General features: G+C 48.1%; 1 protein-coding gene and 1 long non-coding RNA gene across 2 annotated transcripts in view; both read right to left on the bottom strand.

Annotated features, from left to right (window-relative positions):
- LOC117744889 (protein unc-80 homolog) overlaps positions 1-14,477 on the bottom strand; it is a 33,021-nt gene extending 18,544 nt beyond the window's left edge. Inside the window, exons 1-18 of the mRNA XM_034552911.1 lie at positions 14,386-14,477; positions 14,117-14,165; positions 13,560-13,716; positions 12,651-12,991; positions 12,197-12,320; positions 12,042-12,106; positions 11,602-11,744; positions 9,257-9,530; positions 9,037-9,171; positions 8,721-8,937; positions 8,204-8,344; positions 7,331-7,599; positions 6,723-7,091; positions 6,489-6,620; positions 6,068-6,215; positions 5,210-5,260; positions 4,591-4,739; positions 867-1,030 (exon numbers count right to left, since the gene is read on the bottom strand). Coding sequence (XP_034408802.1) covers positions 867-1,030; positions 4,591-4,739; positions 5,210-5,260; positions 6,068-6,215; positions 6,489-6,620; positions 6,723-7,091; positions 7,331-7,599; positions 8,204-8,344; positions 8,721-8,937; positions 9,037-9,171; positions 9,257-9,530; positions 11,602-11,744; positions 12,042-12,106; positions 12,197-12,320; positions 12,651-12,991; positions 13,560-13,716; positions 14,117-14,165; positions 14,386-14,477 — 3,020 coding nt within the window. The remainder of the gene's footprint in view (positions 1-866; positions 1,031-4,590; positions 4,740-5,209; positions 5,261-6,067; positions 6,216-6,488; positions 6,621-6,722; positions 7,092-7,330; positions 7,600-8,203; positions 8,345-8,720; positions 8,938-9,036; positions 9,172-9,256; positions 9,531-11,601; positions 11,745-12,041; positions 12,107-12,196; positions 12,321-12,650; positions 12,992-13,559; positions 13,717-14,116; positions 14,166-14,385) is intronic.
- Positions 2,203-3,670, bottom strand: LOC117744905. Its single transcript, XR_004611190.1, has 3 exons — positions 3,619-3,670; positions 2,828-2,910; positions 2,203-2,441 (listed from the first exon to the last, which is right to left on the bottom strand). It is a non-coding gene; the product is annotated as an uncharacterized LOC117744905 (long non-coding RNA).
- Positions 14,478-15,424: the final 947 nt, after the last annotated feature.

The following is a 15,424-nucleotide window of genomic DNA, read 5'->3' as shown; positions in this document are numbered from 1 at the left end:
ATGTTTGGCCAGCTGGGTTGACTCATTAGATTTGCAGTTGGAAATCATCCACTGCACTTATTTTAATTAATATTTTTATATATACGTTTCTGATTATACTGCGTCTTTTTTTTTTTTTTTTAAACATGTTTTGCAGTTAAAGTAACAGAAAAGAAAAAAACTATACAACAAGTTGACTGATCATCCATATTAAAAATTCAATAAGACATTTACATATTATCCATTACATCTCCATTCGATCTATTCTTAGTCCCAGGAAATGTCCTACATAATTAATACTACATTATGGATTAATGCCACTATTATGCAAACCATACATGTATATGGGACCAAGTTTAATTATTTATTCTTCTATTAATCATTAGCCTCACATTACAGCCATTTATTCATTTTTTTTAATGTGTACCGTATATTTTTTATTTCTAATTTTAGGTTATTACACATTATTCTTAACACCTGTCATACTTGCCATCGGGCAATCTTAAATATTAACCGGCTGAACTGTAATGTTGCGTCTCATCAAGGTGCAAGACCTTGCTCGGGGGTCACATGATGAGGCAAAAAGGAGCCCCCCCTCCCCTTCGCCACATCATGTTTGAATAGTAAGAAACATCACAAAACAGATGCAGACAGGACAGAAAAAAAACAAAGAAAATGAAAAAAAACAACAGCCAGCGTTGATGAGAAGCGTAGCTCTGAGTAGGAACCAATCACTGGAATTGGATGATAAATATTCCATTATATTTAATAAGGGAAGGGGCGTTTAAGTCTGTGCTCAAAGACACTCAGAACAAGACATTTTCTGTCGATTTAACCTGAAAATATGATGTCATAGAGACCACGTGTGGCCGCTGATTGGCCAGTACCTCCTGGGTCCGGGCTGCTTGGTCTCTTCCTTCTCTTCGGGCTTCTTGGCGGTGGCGACCTTCTCGGCGCTGTCCAGGAGCGCGCTCAGCGCCACCCTGCGGAACACGTTTCCGTGGGCCTCCTTAATGAACTGCACCAGCTGGCGGATGTCGCAGTACAGACCCTGGAGAGGAAGAGGGCGGAGTGAGAGAAAGAGAGGGACAGAAAACAGACAAACGAAAAATTTGACCGGCCCAGAAAAAACAAACAGAATCAGGCCGATCTTACTGTGCATAGTCCGCATCAAACAGCGTGCATGTCTTAACATGCACGTATGCATAAACGGAGGATGGAGTTCATCGGAGCTCCATCCTCCGGCTCCAGCTTGTGAGTGGGTGGCCTCTGATCCGGTGCCACGATGCCTTTGCAAGAGTGTGTCATCTCCCACCAACGTGCACCGGTCCTGCCAGCCTCGAGGCTTTCTAGGCACCTCGGCGCACTCACATGTACACGTAGACAAATATACAAAGACAGGGTTATCATCAACACTCTTGAATGTAGCACAGGTCTTTTTTTTTAGGATACACTGAGCACCTATCTCATCTTCTCTCTCTACTTATGGATGAATTTACAACTCTGCTTCCTCCCCGGAGTCTTTGTGACTTCACGTCTCATAGGGTCCATTGGACCTGGATGTGTCTGATGCCTCCTGCCTGGTGAGCAGGTTTAGGCAACTCATGTAATTGCAGTAAACATTAGTATAGTTAACTCAAAATTATTAATTAGGTTAACTATAACATTTTAATTCAGACAATTTAAGGATCTGAGTGAAGTTAACTTAAAATATTTAATCATGTTGATAATAAATAGTCAATTCAGACAACTTACAGATCCAAGTTATATTAAGTAAGCAGTAGTAATAAGAAAGAGTTATCTTTACAAGTCCAAACGTCCACATTACTAGGAAATAATCAGGAAACCGATTGCCTTAAAATTCTCTAGTAAACTGAACTACAAACTATAAGCTGAGAACAGTTATAATGGAAGACAACGTTTATTTAGAAGAAAAACAAATGGATTTGAGTTTTTGTCCTCACACATTTTCTTAAAATGCTTGACGTGTTGCCAGATTAAGTTTTGTAACACATGATAAACAGTTTTGGCATTTGAAAAAATTCCACTTCAGAAAACCCGGCATGTCACACACCAAGCACATCGTGAAGACAGGCTTTACAATCTGTACACATACGACATCCCTGACCTTTGACCTCACATCGGATCAGGAAAAACTTCCAAGCAATAGAAAAAAACCTTTCACAGGGGAAAAAGGTAAGAAACCTTCAGGATGGACAGAAGCAATAGATGTCATGTGTACAGATGAACAGCATCTCAGAGTTACATAAACACATTAAATGAATATGACAGAATGTATGAATGGACCTCCACAATCCATATTGTAAATAAGTCCAAAGAGGAGGCACATGGCATGCAGAAGATTGTCATGGCCACCCATGAGGAGAGGCCACAGTGTCTTCAGCAATCACTGTCAGGATCCCCATGAAGGTGTGGGACGTGTCCAGAAGGTCACCGGAGTCCTAACAACAACAACATCAGCATAAAAAAAAAAACAATTACATATCAAGTGTGACTATATCTCCTGTTGCAGTAGAGGAAGCATATTGCCCAAAAAGCATATAGGCAACAAAGAAATGGTGATGATGTTACAAGGGAAAACCCTGTTTTATTCTTTTTTTTGGTAACAGGAGATATTAGTAGAAGCCCTCTACTATCATGCAGAAATGTGAAGGTGTACAGATACCCGTTTGGGTGTGATATGAGGTGTTTTTTTTATTATTCTTGAAGGCATTTGGGTTTTGAATGGGGCGACTCGAGACCAAAAAGGGCCCCAATCAGGGATACGTGATCAGTGAATCAAGAGATAGATTGGGCAGTTAAATAATGTTGAGTAAAGTCTACTTACAAAGCCCGTCTTGAAGAAGTGTGCGTTCTCATCTCCAAGGATGACAGGAGGGCCACGGAGGACTGCTGTTCACTCTGTCACATCTGTACTCAAACACACACAATTCCTAAGTGTTAAAGGACAATCAATTGACAGCTCTGCATGCAATAGCACTACTTTAGTAACAACATAAAGAAAAAAGTGCATTTTCGTGCAGATTTTTGCTTGATAAGCAACAGAACTCAGCCAGAATCTAAAGGAAAGAGTATGATAATTTAAGATGTAGTCATATTAGACCTACACAATAACAAACGTAGAGTACCGCTTGCTGTTGGGACACGGTGCCACTCGCTGTGGCCGAGAGGTCAGCCGTCATACGGTTGTCGTTGAATTACTCCTCGTTCAACTTAACATTTCATCTTCATTCAATGACAGTAACGTTGCGTGACTCGCATAATGGTGCGTTCAGGGCACACGAGTGAGCCAGCCACGGTTATTAACAACCGAATTCAAGAGTGGCCCTGAAAGATTGACATAATTATCATTGCACACGCTAATAAGCACGCTAAGTTTGCGCAAGTTGTGGTTATATTTACACTGAAGCTCTTCTAGAGGGGTTACACGCGGTGGACTTGACGGTCCAGCTAGCTTAAACGCTAGCTAGCTTAACCGCTAGCTAACATTAGCTTTCGAAATAGAAGCCGTAAAGTTAACGTCCAACCAATAATTAACATATGAAGAATATGGCGAAGAGACGACGAAGTTTGCTAAACAGATGAACGGTAACGTTTCATTATGAAGCTGAAACTTACCTTAAAATAACTTCACACAATGGCGCTTTCTTCCCGCTTGCGTCGTTCCGCCTCACAAAGAACGTCGTCAGAGCTCAACTGCGCATGCGTATTAGAGTCGAGCGCGGCCGAGCTTTGCATACGGGTCCTCACTCGTTTTTTTTTTTTAAACTAAAGTTTACTTGAGATGATAAGTTTAATAACTTGACCCACCAGAAAGTGTTCTTTACCAAGTTTCTTTAGGTATAATAATAATAATAATAATTTATATAGCGCTTTTTAAAACACACAAAGACGTTTTACATAAGGCCATACAAAACAAAACTAAAGTATGCTCAACAAAGTAAGCAGAAATGAGTTAAGCTCACTATTATTTTTTTAAGTAAGGTCACTAATTACATTTTACAGTGTACCTCCTTCTGTTTCATGGATTGGAGGTCCATTCATACATTGTCATATTCGTGTAATGTGTTTATGTAACTCTGTAATGCTGTTCATCTGGTCACATGACATCTATTGATCCTCCTCTGTTGCTCTCCTGAAGGTTTCTTTCCTTTTTTCCCCAGCAAAGGTTATTTTTGGGGAGTTTTTCTGGGACAGGGATGTCGTATGTGTGCAGATTGTAAAGCCCTCTGAGGCAAATTTGTAATTTACTGAAAATAAACTGAATTGAATTGAATTAGCGCCGCACTATAACTGCTGAAACGTCATTCAGGGTGTTTGTCTCCTCTTCCCCATGTGGTTTGAATGTCGTCGCGTGCCTCGGCCTTCAAAAATCAAAATAAAGGTCTCGGAAGCAACACTCTGAGACACTCTGTTATTAACATATTCGTTCTCCATTTGTAATAAAGAACCGAGAGAAGCTCCAACGATGTCTTCCTTCGACCCGGCGAGATTAACGTACCACTCATGTCCAATCCATCACGTTATGGCGAGGCATTAACAAAAGGCCGCATAAGTGATTGCGCGTGGACGGGGGCGCACGCCGCTCACCAGGTTCTCGGGGCTGTGCAGCTCGTGCGTGGTGGAAGCGCAGCGGGTGATGAGGGACTTGAACATGCAGCCCACCACGACCGCCTCCATGTTCTGGGCCACGGACTTGTTGTCCCCCGTGGTGAAGTTGTTCCCGAAGCCTGCCTTGTCTGGAATGAAGAGGGAGGCCGGAGAGACCACGGATCACACAGGGGGGGTGGTTTAGATTGTTATTGACAGCTGATCAGCTCAAGTACAACAGGGAGGGGAAGGGGGGGGGGCAAATTAAAAGGGTCCATAAAGCATATGGGGGAGAAGCAAACTGAAAAGGATTCTGGGTCAGGGATTAGGAATACATGCAAGAGACTGCCTGCTATAAAAAAACATAGAGTGTGGGGCTTGTTCTCTTGGTCCAGTTCAACTATTTATGCAAAATGTATAAGCGCCATAAATACCAGATTTAACCACACAAATTTAGTTGCAGGCGAGTGTTGTCACTTGCAGAGAGAGAGAGAGAGAGAGAGTGAGGGGTGCAGCAATGGAAGCGGTGCCTATAGGGAAGGGTCTGATCAGGTGAGTACGTTCATCTCGTTTTACTATATTTATTGACCGTTATTGATTATTGATCGTGTGTATCTACCGATGTTTCTTTTTTTCGCCCTCCTGGACCTCTCACCTGCACTGCCGTACTCTGCAAGAGAAAAGAGGCGGGGCACAAGTTGATTGACATCAGGCCAGCACAGACGTGGAGGCGGCGGCACCCCGCCTCTGGGAGGAGGCGAACTCGAGACGCACGCACACACACACACACACACACACCAAAAAACTAAACAGGGTGCCCTTTTCTCTTTGAGAACAGTCATCGGTTCAGTAACTTGCCAATTGCACAATTGTCTGTCGTCTGCAAAACTGAATTGGCATGTACAATGTGTCTCGATGCTCAGCAATCAAGCCGCTGATTGAGCAGAGATGTCATGGGGCGAAGCTTTTGGATTGGCAAGTGTACAGAATGGATGAGCGGGTGAGGAAGGTATAGGATTCGGTAAAAGAGGGAAGATGGAAGCAGGAGGGGGACATTTAAGGGACGAGCAGGGCCGAGTGGAAGGAGGAAAGGGGGGGAAAAAAACAAAACAGATATATAAACAGTGAGAGCGCTGGAATGCAAAGTCGAAGTGCAGGGTGAGACAGTTGCACCGCAATTCAGCTTTTGTCCACCGCATTAGTGATCACTAACTCTCTATCGTATACCCACGATGTAATGTAGCACCCGCACTACTGCTTGTGTGACATCTGCGTCGGTCGTGGACTCTAAAATAATAACTACCAGATGAATCATCGGCAAAAATTAAATAGAAATGCCCGCTGCAGCCTCTTCCAGGACTTCTTTCTATACAGCATCAGTACTGAGCTGAATCAAAAGCCCTCATTTGTGCATTTGCTATCATATTTGCATTAGATCTGCATCTGGTCCCACGCTCACACGCGCCACCATACTTACTGTCGGTGATGGGCTCCATGCAGAAGCCCAGCAGTGCATGCAGGAAGTCCACAATGTTATTGAGAGAGTCTTTGTTGACGTACTCGTGCATTGTCTGTCGAAACTGCACCTTGTCCAGCTTATAAAGGCTGGTCAGGCAGTTCTGGGCCTGAAAGGAAAGAGTTGGAAACAGGAAGTGTTGGACAAATGAGAAGAAGGAGTCAGGGAGGAATACAATTTTTTTTTAAAGGCCTTCATCATGTTTCATTGATTCGCATGAAAGATATCAGCTGTCTGGATAGATTTGTGTTCCTCCAAAACAACTTAATAGAACAGCAAAACATATTGATCGGCATTGAAATAGGAGCGCAGCTGCTTTCTCCCTGAAGTTAGATCCTCAGCCCCGCAGCACGTTGGAGCCCCGGAGACAAAAAGGTCTGACCTGCATCCTGAGGCGGTCCCCGGACAGTCCGCGGTGTCCCTCGCCGCAGCCGTAGGCGCAGCCCAGCGACTTCACTATCTTTATGAGCATGGTCAGAGCCAGGCGGTGGGTGCTGAAGCCGGAGCCCTCTTCCTGTCGGAGGAGTGAAGGGAGCACACACATCAAACCCCACGGGACGCTTATGTGGATGTATTTGGATATAACCACCGCAAAAAAATACAGAAAGAAACCCACCTTTTTATTGTTGTCCTTGTTATTCTTCACATCATCTTTGCTCCCTTCCCTGCTCCCTCCACCGCTTCCCCCTCCTCCTCCTCCTCCTCCTCCCCCTCCTCCGCCTCCTCCTCCACCACCACCTCCGCCTCCATCGCCCCCTCCTCCTGGGACCGCCCCGCCTCCCTGGGCGCCTCCTCCGAGGCCCTGGCCGGACGCGTCTTTGGCTCGGGCCTCCTGGTTCTCCTTGTTGTCGGGCTTGGACAGCTTCTTGCCCATGCCGGGCACCACGCCCAGCTGCAGCAGGCAGTCGATGATATTGAGAGCCACGTCGCAGATCCTGGAACTAATGTCGTGGCTGAGGACGGCGTAGAGAGCCCGCAAGACGGCCTGAAACACAAGAAGTCGGATCGTTGTTAAATTGTATTAATGTGCAAGAGAAAGCTGCAAATTTGACATTTTCTAAAAAAATTTCCGGAGCAATAAAAAGAAAGCAAACAATTCAGTTTGGATTCCCAGTGGTGTCATTGTTGCTGAGGAGAGCCACAGCAGGTCAATACCTTCCTTTATATGTATTTGCCCACAGGGATCATTTACTGTAGGTTTCCATTGAGCGCCCGAACACTCACAGTGAGGTCCAGCATGCCGTTCTTCAGCACAAAGTTATTGGTGCCCTCGATGTTCTCCCCTTCCTCCAGACAGGAGTAGTTGATGCAGGAGTCGGTGAAGCTGCGCGGCAGGTTGGCGCAGGCCAGCGGCTCCATGGGGAGCTCGGGGGCGGTGGCGGGGTTACAGAGCTTCTTCATGTGCTCCGTGAAGAAGTCGGCATAGCCGACGTTGAAGGATGCCACCGTGGTGTTGAACGCTGCCATGGTGATGGTGGAGATCTGGGATCGCACTGCAGGAGGAGGCAGTGAGAGGAGGTCACAGATGGATGGATGTTATCATGAGAGGAGGGTACAGATGGATGGATGTTATCATGAGAGGAGGGTACAGATGGATGGATGTTATCATGCAGGAGGCCGCCGCCACCGTGGGTGGAATTACAGTTTTCTCGTGTTGATTTCTATATTCTATTTTCAACACTGCAGCATTTCTTTCTTTACTTCCTCTCAAATTGTTTTTTTAAAATAAATATTGTGCTGAGAAATAAAACCCTCTGGCGTCAATCCTTTCAGAATCAACTCTCTTCTATAATTAGTATGTTTTGTTCTCAGTAGCGTGCCTGTGAGGAGCTATTGGTATGCAAATTAGCATTGTCAAAGGAATATTACTGTTATATAATCCTGTCCTATTTCTGCTCTGCAGGTCTCGGAGGAGCCAGCATTGTCTTTGTAGCGGATGGACAGTGATATGAATGCATATTTCATCTCATAGCACGTTGTGGTTTGACTGTTTGTTATGTGGTTCATACACTGTGTATGTTCTTTAAATGTTGTATATTTGTAGACTAGAGTGCCGTGTCATTTGGAAACGTGGCCGCCCGGCGCTCTGCCCCTCACCCTCTTTGACGGTGTTGTCGCTGTGGCTGTTGGAGTGGTCGGGCATGTCTCTGAGCAGCGAGTGGTGGGAATGGGAGTGTTTGGCGCTCAGGCTGTCGGCGTCTGCGGCCGTGTCCGTGCTGCCCCTCCGTGTGAACTTGCCTGGAAAAGTGACACAGATACTGATGGATACATCCGGTTGAATCAAACACATGGAGATACCAACAAAAAGGTCATCCGTGGAGTTAATTTGAAGGAGCAGCTAAGCCGAGTAGACATATAACCGCGTGGTGACAGTGTGGGGTTCAAGGAAGGCTCTAAAAAGTCACTAGCTCTGAATAGTGTCTTTGTGCCTTGAGCAAATGCACACTTCTCAAAGAAGAGAGCTAATAAGACATACATAACGGTAATGAAGTGACCTAATTCACCAGCTGACAGCCGGATCCAAACAGAATCCTCTGACTCTTAATGAAGAGGAAGCCCGCCTGCGGACCGGTGACATGCAATCTACTCTGATTAGGAACGGCGCCCTGCCTACCCATGATGGTGGCCTGCCAGCCCCCGCGGTCCAGAGCCCGCCGGTCGTCTCCGAGGCCAGAGAAGCTCCCGAAGGAGAAGGTGCTGCGGGTGGGCGAGACGTCCAGGTGGTCCTCGTGGAGCAGGAACGGAACGCCCATACGCCGCTGACGCTTCTTCCCCGTGTAATGGAAGGGGATGGAGCCCTTCCTCTCGCGGTCCTCGCGCCGGTTCTTAAACTGAAACGGAAAAGGAGGGACACGCGCTTCCCAGTTAGGAACCGCAATCCTCTCGGTCCTGCACAATCTGATGCAAATGGGAATCTTCTCGTCTCTGACCTTCTTGAAAATGTTCATGCCCAGGTCGGAGGAGAGGTCTGGGACGGCCTGTCGACGGAGGCTGGTCAGAGAAACCTTCGTGAACGTCTCTGTGCTCAGAGATTTTCCCTCTTCGTCGCATTTCAGAGTCATGTCCTGCAGAGCACAGCAGAGCAAACGGAGGTCAGTGCATCCAAAAGACCTCTTCCACGAACTCCTCCCCTTGTCTTCCTGCCGTTACCTGAGTCTTGTGGGTGTTGACCAGCGAGGGCGTGGCTGCCACCATGGAGCTGCTGCGTGGGCGCGGCAGAGGCGTGACCAAAGGTTCGGGGGCGCGTTCAGGTCTCTCCTCCAGGATCTGCTTCAGGCGCTGCAGGTAGTACATCAGGGCCCAGTGCACGCCCTCCTCCGTCCAGTGTGGCTGCAGCAGGCAGCGCAGCACCGCCACGTCAAAGTAGGTGGCGTAGCGCGCCCGCTGGGCCAGGGAGGTGGGCAGGCCGGCGGGGGCTGATGTCCTGAGAGGAGAGGGAAGAGACGCGGGTTCAACCCTTCCGTATCATAAACAACAGTGTTTTTTTTTTTTAAAACACTGCATTAAGATTATAACTTTTTTTTTATTGCATGAAATTGTATTTTTATATCGCCGACAAAATAAACGATGCGCGAAGAAGTGCCAGTGACATTATGGAAATCTGGACCAGCCGGACCAGTACTGTCACACAACTACATCCACTACAATTACACTATGTCGTGGCCTTTCCTTTTATATTAGCCTGTCGTCGACTCCCGCCACACTAATTCATTAATAATGCATCAAAGGAGGATGGTAAACAAGGGCAGAGCCCCCCTCCAGCATCATTGGGAGAGTACGGGGAGCGAGGGAGCCTAAGCCTACGTGAGTCCACTATAAATAAGCAGGAATGAAGGTCAGTTGGTGAGCTGCAAGAGCGTATGGAGCGCCGCACATTGTGGAGAAACGTATTGATATACCACGAGAGGAGGGAGGGAGGGAGAGAGAGAGAGACCGCGAAGGCCATTTAATCTTTGCCCGTCGTAATAAATGGAGCAGGAAAAGATGGTCGATATCTACATGAATCACTCTGAGAGCGGACGGCAGAGGAGAGGCCGCATCATGTTTCGCTGTCTCGCCGACACGCACACACACGAGGTCGCCAAGGAGACCGAGTGACGACAGTCAGCCCCCCTCCCCCGGGCCCTCCGAGAGGCAGCGGCCCCGGCCCCTCGACTCCATGCGGTCGGGAGAGATGCAGCAGCCGGCGGTTGCCATGGAAACTGCCTCAGCATCAGCAGCGCTCCGTGAGTGACGGCGGTCGGCGGCACTCGGATGAGTAAGCGGCATTAATCACAGGACCAGGAACGATTGTATCTGGGCGGCGCGGAGGTGTGCGAGCGAGAGGACGGGATAAAAATATTATAAAAACATTATTACCATGTGACTGCGAGAAGAAAAGAAAAAACAACCCTTTGGTGTTTGAGTGTATGAGGATATAACTAGCTTGGCGGGGGGAGGGGGGCCTTATTTAGATTGTTCAGTCAGTTGCTGGCTGTCAGAGTGATCGTGAGGAGCACCGCGGTGACTTATTCGGTTGTCAGAATGAGTCGAGATGAGCAATGGATGGCTTATCAGCCTCTCTTCTTTTTTTCTCTCTCTCCCACATCACTCTCTCCGCCTACTGGTCGGGTGATTCAGGACGATGACAGACTTTAAAAACAGAAAAGCCAGTAGATTTTCCAGACTGGCCGCGTGCGGACCGAATGAAGCCAGGCCATGTCATGCCAGGCCAGGCCAGGCCAGAGACACTGCCAGTGTCAGACACATTAATTCAGCGTAATTACCCCCGGTTGTGGGGACAAAACGTCAGATGGGTGTGCTGATGCTCAAGCAAGACAAGGCTCTGCATGTGTGTGTGTGTGTGTGTGCTGACTGAGAGCAATGGCATTACACAGGGGAAGGAGGAGCTATTCACACACACACACCAGCTCTCCCCAGCTAGTGGAGCGAGCTGTGCCGTGTGTGTGCGTGTGTGTGTGTGTGTGTGTCAGACGCCGCCGCAGGGCTAAATGTTTTGCCATCAACAAGATGATGGCACCGGTTTCTGTGTCAGCGTGGGTCACCGCACTGCTTCGTCACACAACTGCCTCCTTGTGTGTTATTCATGCCTCCTTGTGTGTTATTCATTCATGAAAGCTTCCGCCATTAAAGCGTTGATAATTACGAATCGACACTAATGGTCACGGTGTTTTTTTTTTTACCAGAAAGGAAAAGGTCCTTGACCTCCTCTGTGTATTTATTTATCTGACGTGTGATGTTTGGCTCATTATTATTAGTTTGCCATAACCCTAAAATAAGGCACGCTATGGTATAAGCTGTCGCAGCACTTTTCTGCAAACTGTTATTTACTTTTTAAGTGAATAATGAATAATAAATAAATATGTTTCCGACCACAGGATAAAATGCAGCGAGCCTGGATGGGCATTGAACGTCAAAATCAATAGTGCACACGTGACCAAGCGCCACCTATCTCGCTGCTTGTCGAAGGTTAATTTGATTCACGGGGCGCTCACTTTTTCTTGGAAGGGCCTTTCACCGGCGGGGGCGGTTGGGAAGGGCCGCCTTTCTCCACCGAGTTACCACGGCGACAGCTCCGCTCTCCAGCCGCGGGGGAGGAGCAATCTGATTGGGCCGCTTCGCAAACCACCTGGAAGCCCTGTGGGTGAGAGAGGGGAGGAGGAGGGATGGAGAGAGCCACTTGCAGATGAGTGGATCAACAGGGAAAAAGACAGTTTGTGGTAATTAAAGGCTCGGAGGTCGGAGGGAGGGGTTTTCTGCCATGACCCCCCCCCCGGCTAACCACGCTAATGCTCCCAGATGGCTGGTGCTAATGAACATTAGCAGGAAGCCCCCTGGGGGGGGGGGATGTTGAAACAGGGGGAAGGGAACTTCCCGGACACATTCAATCAACACCCAGAATCAGACGTGATCTGAGCTTGAAACGCTCACTCACCATGGGACCCGGGTTGCCAGATCCACAGGGGCTGCACTGGTTGTTGACTGGGGAGTTCCTCTTTGCTGTTGAGACAGGCGTAGCGGATTACACGTCTTAATTACGACAAAACTAAATAGATTAACTCGTAAGGATGATTTCCCACACACACACACCTGTCACAATGTTTCTGACGGGTTTGATGAGGGCAGTGAAGGCAGAGATGTCCGGCTGCCGGTGCTCCCACATCGGCTGCCATATCACCAGACCGCTGGCCAATCGAAAGGTCAGGTCCGACTCCTTGAAAATGTTTTAAAATTAAATCGCATTAACGGACGTCGTCCTCAACCATCTAATCGTCATCCAATCAATGTGAGAAGCAACATGGGAACATGTTTTATGACCGGAAACGCTCATATTTAATCATCACTGCTATTATGATATGATCACGCACGTAAGATACAGTCATCGATCGCTCAGTTGGGAAACACAGTGCGCTCCCGGGAGCATTGTAAGCTGACCTTTGTATCAGTGTGCACACACAGATCGATAGCCATCTGGGTGACACCGAGTACGCGTGTTGGAGGGTTTCATACGTAATAAAACATGTTCATATCTGCAGGTACAGACCTTTATGCGATGAATGAGCGGCGCGAACAGGAACACAAAGAGCTCCACCGTGGCCATGCTCTTGTGGAACAGCTTGGTGCGAGTGTGCTCGTCCTCCTCCGGCAGGGAGCCGCTGTGCTGGGGGCCCGAACCCCCCAGGGCCGAGCCGGAGCACGAGCCGGGAGCCCCCGGGGACGAGCCCTGGTTGCCCACCGGCTGGAGGAAGGCGCTGCTGCTGCTGCCCCCCGACCAGCCGTGGCTCAGGCTGGGCTCGTGGTTGCACTCCTGGGCGGCGTCCAGCAGCATCCAGTGCAGCGTGTGGAGCAGCTTGGTCTCGGCGACGCCCAGCTTGTCCTGGTGGCCTGTTGGGAGGTCAGAGGTCAAGGCGAGTTAGTGAATGGTCGCGCAATGACGGTGTAGCGTTTGTGAGGGGTTGAGTTTGAGTGCATATATGGTCCTTTAGGACTTGTGGTGGTTTTGGAGACAGAAAGAAAATATAGACTAGAATATTGTTACAATGCATTGTCATATTTTTAGCTTTTCTTTGTCTTCTGAATATAATTTGAAGACATCAACCTGGGTCACCTTTTATTGTGTTAATCCATTTTTAGATAGTCTTTAATTAAAGAGACTTTAATAATTATTTTCTCTTGTCTAATGTGGATGCTTTAAATACTCAGTATATTTTAGTTTCCTGGACATTTTTCTTTTTGGTGTATTTTGGTGCTTTCATCTGAATAAACACATTTATTATTGTATTATTCTCGCCGTGTTAACCCTGACCCGTGATGCACTGTGACTCCAACGGCCCCGTGGCTGAAACAACATTGTTGTTGGATGAGGATAACCTGGAGGAGGCTGCCACCTCACTACCTAAAGCGGCGGTAATGTGTGTGTGTGTGTGTGTGTGTGTGTGTCGCGTGTCCTCACCCAGCCGGTTCCTGTTCGACAGCAGGATGGAGGTGCAGTGGAGGACATGAGGCAGGGCCGCCTGGACGAGCTCCCAGCGGGAGATGCTCTGGATGGCCTCCGACAGGGCCGGCGACAGCCCGTGGAGCTTATTCTCCACCAGCACCCGCTCAAAGGACTGGGGAGGCAGCCAGAGAAAGGAGAGAAAGAGACATCAGCCAGGAACTAAAGCCTCTTTCTTTCTATCTCAATAACCCGAGCGAGGCAATGCCCGGGGGGGGGGGGGGGGGGGGGCACAGGGGGCAGCTCTGTGTGGATCCAAAGGGATATGAGTTTCTGGCTTCTGGGTAATGAATAGGAGGAGGCAAGAGGAAAAACTCATTTGCTAAATGATTTGCTTGATTTGCAGGTGCATTAAAGGTAAAAACAGATTACTGGGAATGGAGCGATTATCCCCCCCACACACACACACACACACACACACACACACACACACACACACACACACACACACACACACACACACACACACACACACACACACACACACACACACACGGCATTATGAAATAACTCACCACACATGATGCTTCATACTGTTTCCCCAACTTTGGACGCAGAAATGCACTGAGGAACACATAAGATTATTATTATTATTACAAAAATGACAAATGTAGGTTACACCATTAAATCTCCAAAGTCAAACCCACTCACGCGGGCTGAATTATGATAAAGGCAAAAACAGGATTAAAAAAATGCGGTTGTTTTTTGTATGTGTGACACGGCTGCTGTCAACCCTTTGATCCTCCTCCTCCTCGGCAAACACCTGTTATCAGTTCCCACTGACCTGGTCTGCCTCCACAGGAAGGTCTGGATGGGGAACGGGATTCCTTTCCCGCACTCCGGCTCGTTGTCGTCCAGGCTTTTCCTCTTCACCATTTTGGCCGGACCTGCCTGCGTGTGCGAACCACCGGGACACGCACGCGCACGCGCGCGAGGCGGCTGCTGCTGCTGCTACTGGCTCTGCCCAGGTGACCGGCGAGCGTCGCTCACGACATGATTGGGTTCGTCCTGCGTAAAATGGCTGCAAGTGTCGGTCGGTCGGGCGGCAATAGAGAGGGAGAGAGGTAGAGAGAGAGGTAGAGAGAGAGAGAGAGGTAGAGAGAGAGGTAGAGAGAGAGAGAGAGAGAGAGAGAGAGAGAGAGAGAGAGAGAGAGAGAGAGAGACTGGGGGTGGAAGGTGGGGAGGAGGAGGAGAGCGCTCGGATTTCAGCACCTCCTTCCCCGGACAGCGACAGTTTTGATCGGCGTGCTAATTTATCGTCGGCGGAGTTTAGAGACGCCGTGTGCGGCTGCGCCAGATGTTCTCAACCCCGCACGCGTTGTGCACCGTGAACGTAAATGACACAACGTTTGACTGCAACACACACAAGCGCGCGCGCGCACGCACGCGCCCGTATACACTCGTTGAATCGCACCCGGATGGTGCGTTCACGGGGGGGAGCATCCTTCAGGTGAACATCCAATAGGTTGTTCAATAACACAGGTGGTCGAGGTGGGGAGAGGCAGCACTTCCAGTGATGGACGGAAGTGTTGCATTACCTTAAATTAAGTAAATAATGGATATTATTATTATTATTGCATGTCATGTCAAGCTAGTTGAGCTTCTTTATATACGTATCTATTAAAATTAAAATCTCACTTTGCATAGTAACAATAATCGTTAGAAGTTGGATACATTTCTCTTTAAATGCAACTTACGTAAAGTGCTAACTAACGATAAAAACTAACGTTAAAGGGGTTAACGTTAACGTCACCAACTTAGTCAAAACCTAGATTAAAGCTGCACCTTGTATGGTAAATATGTTAAATTGTGGTGACCAGTCG

This window comes from Cyclopterus lumpus, chromosome 2 (assembly GCF_009769545.1).
Source record: "Cyclopterus lumpus isolate fCycLum1 chromosome 2, fCycLum1.pri, whole genome shotgun sequence".
Taxonomy (NCBI): domain Eukaryota; kingdom Metazoa; phylum Chordata; class Actinopteri; order Perciformes; family Cyclopteridae; genus Cyclopterus; species Cyclopterus lumpus.
This window is presented reverse-complemented; position numbering and strand designations above follow the sequence as displayed.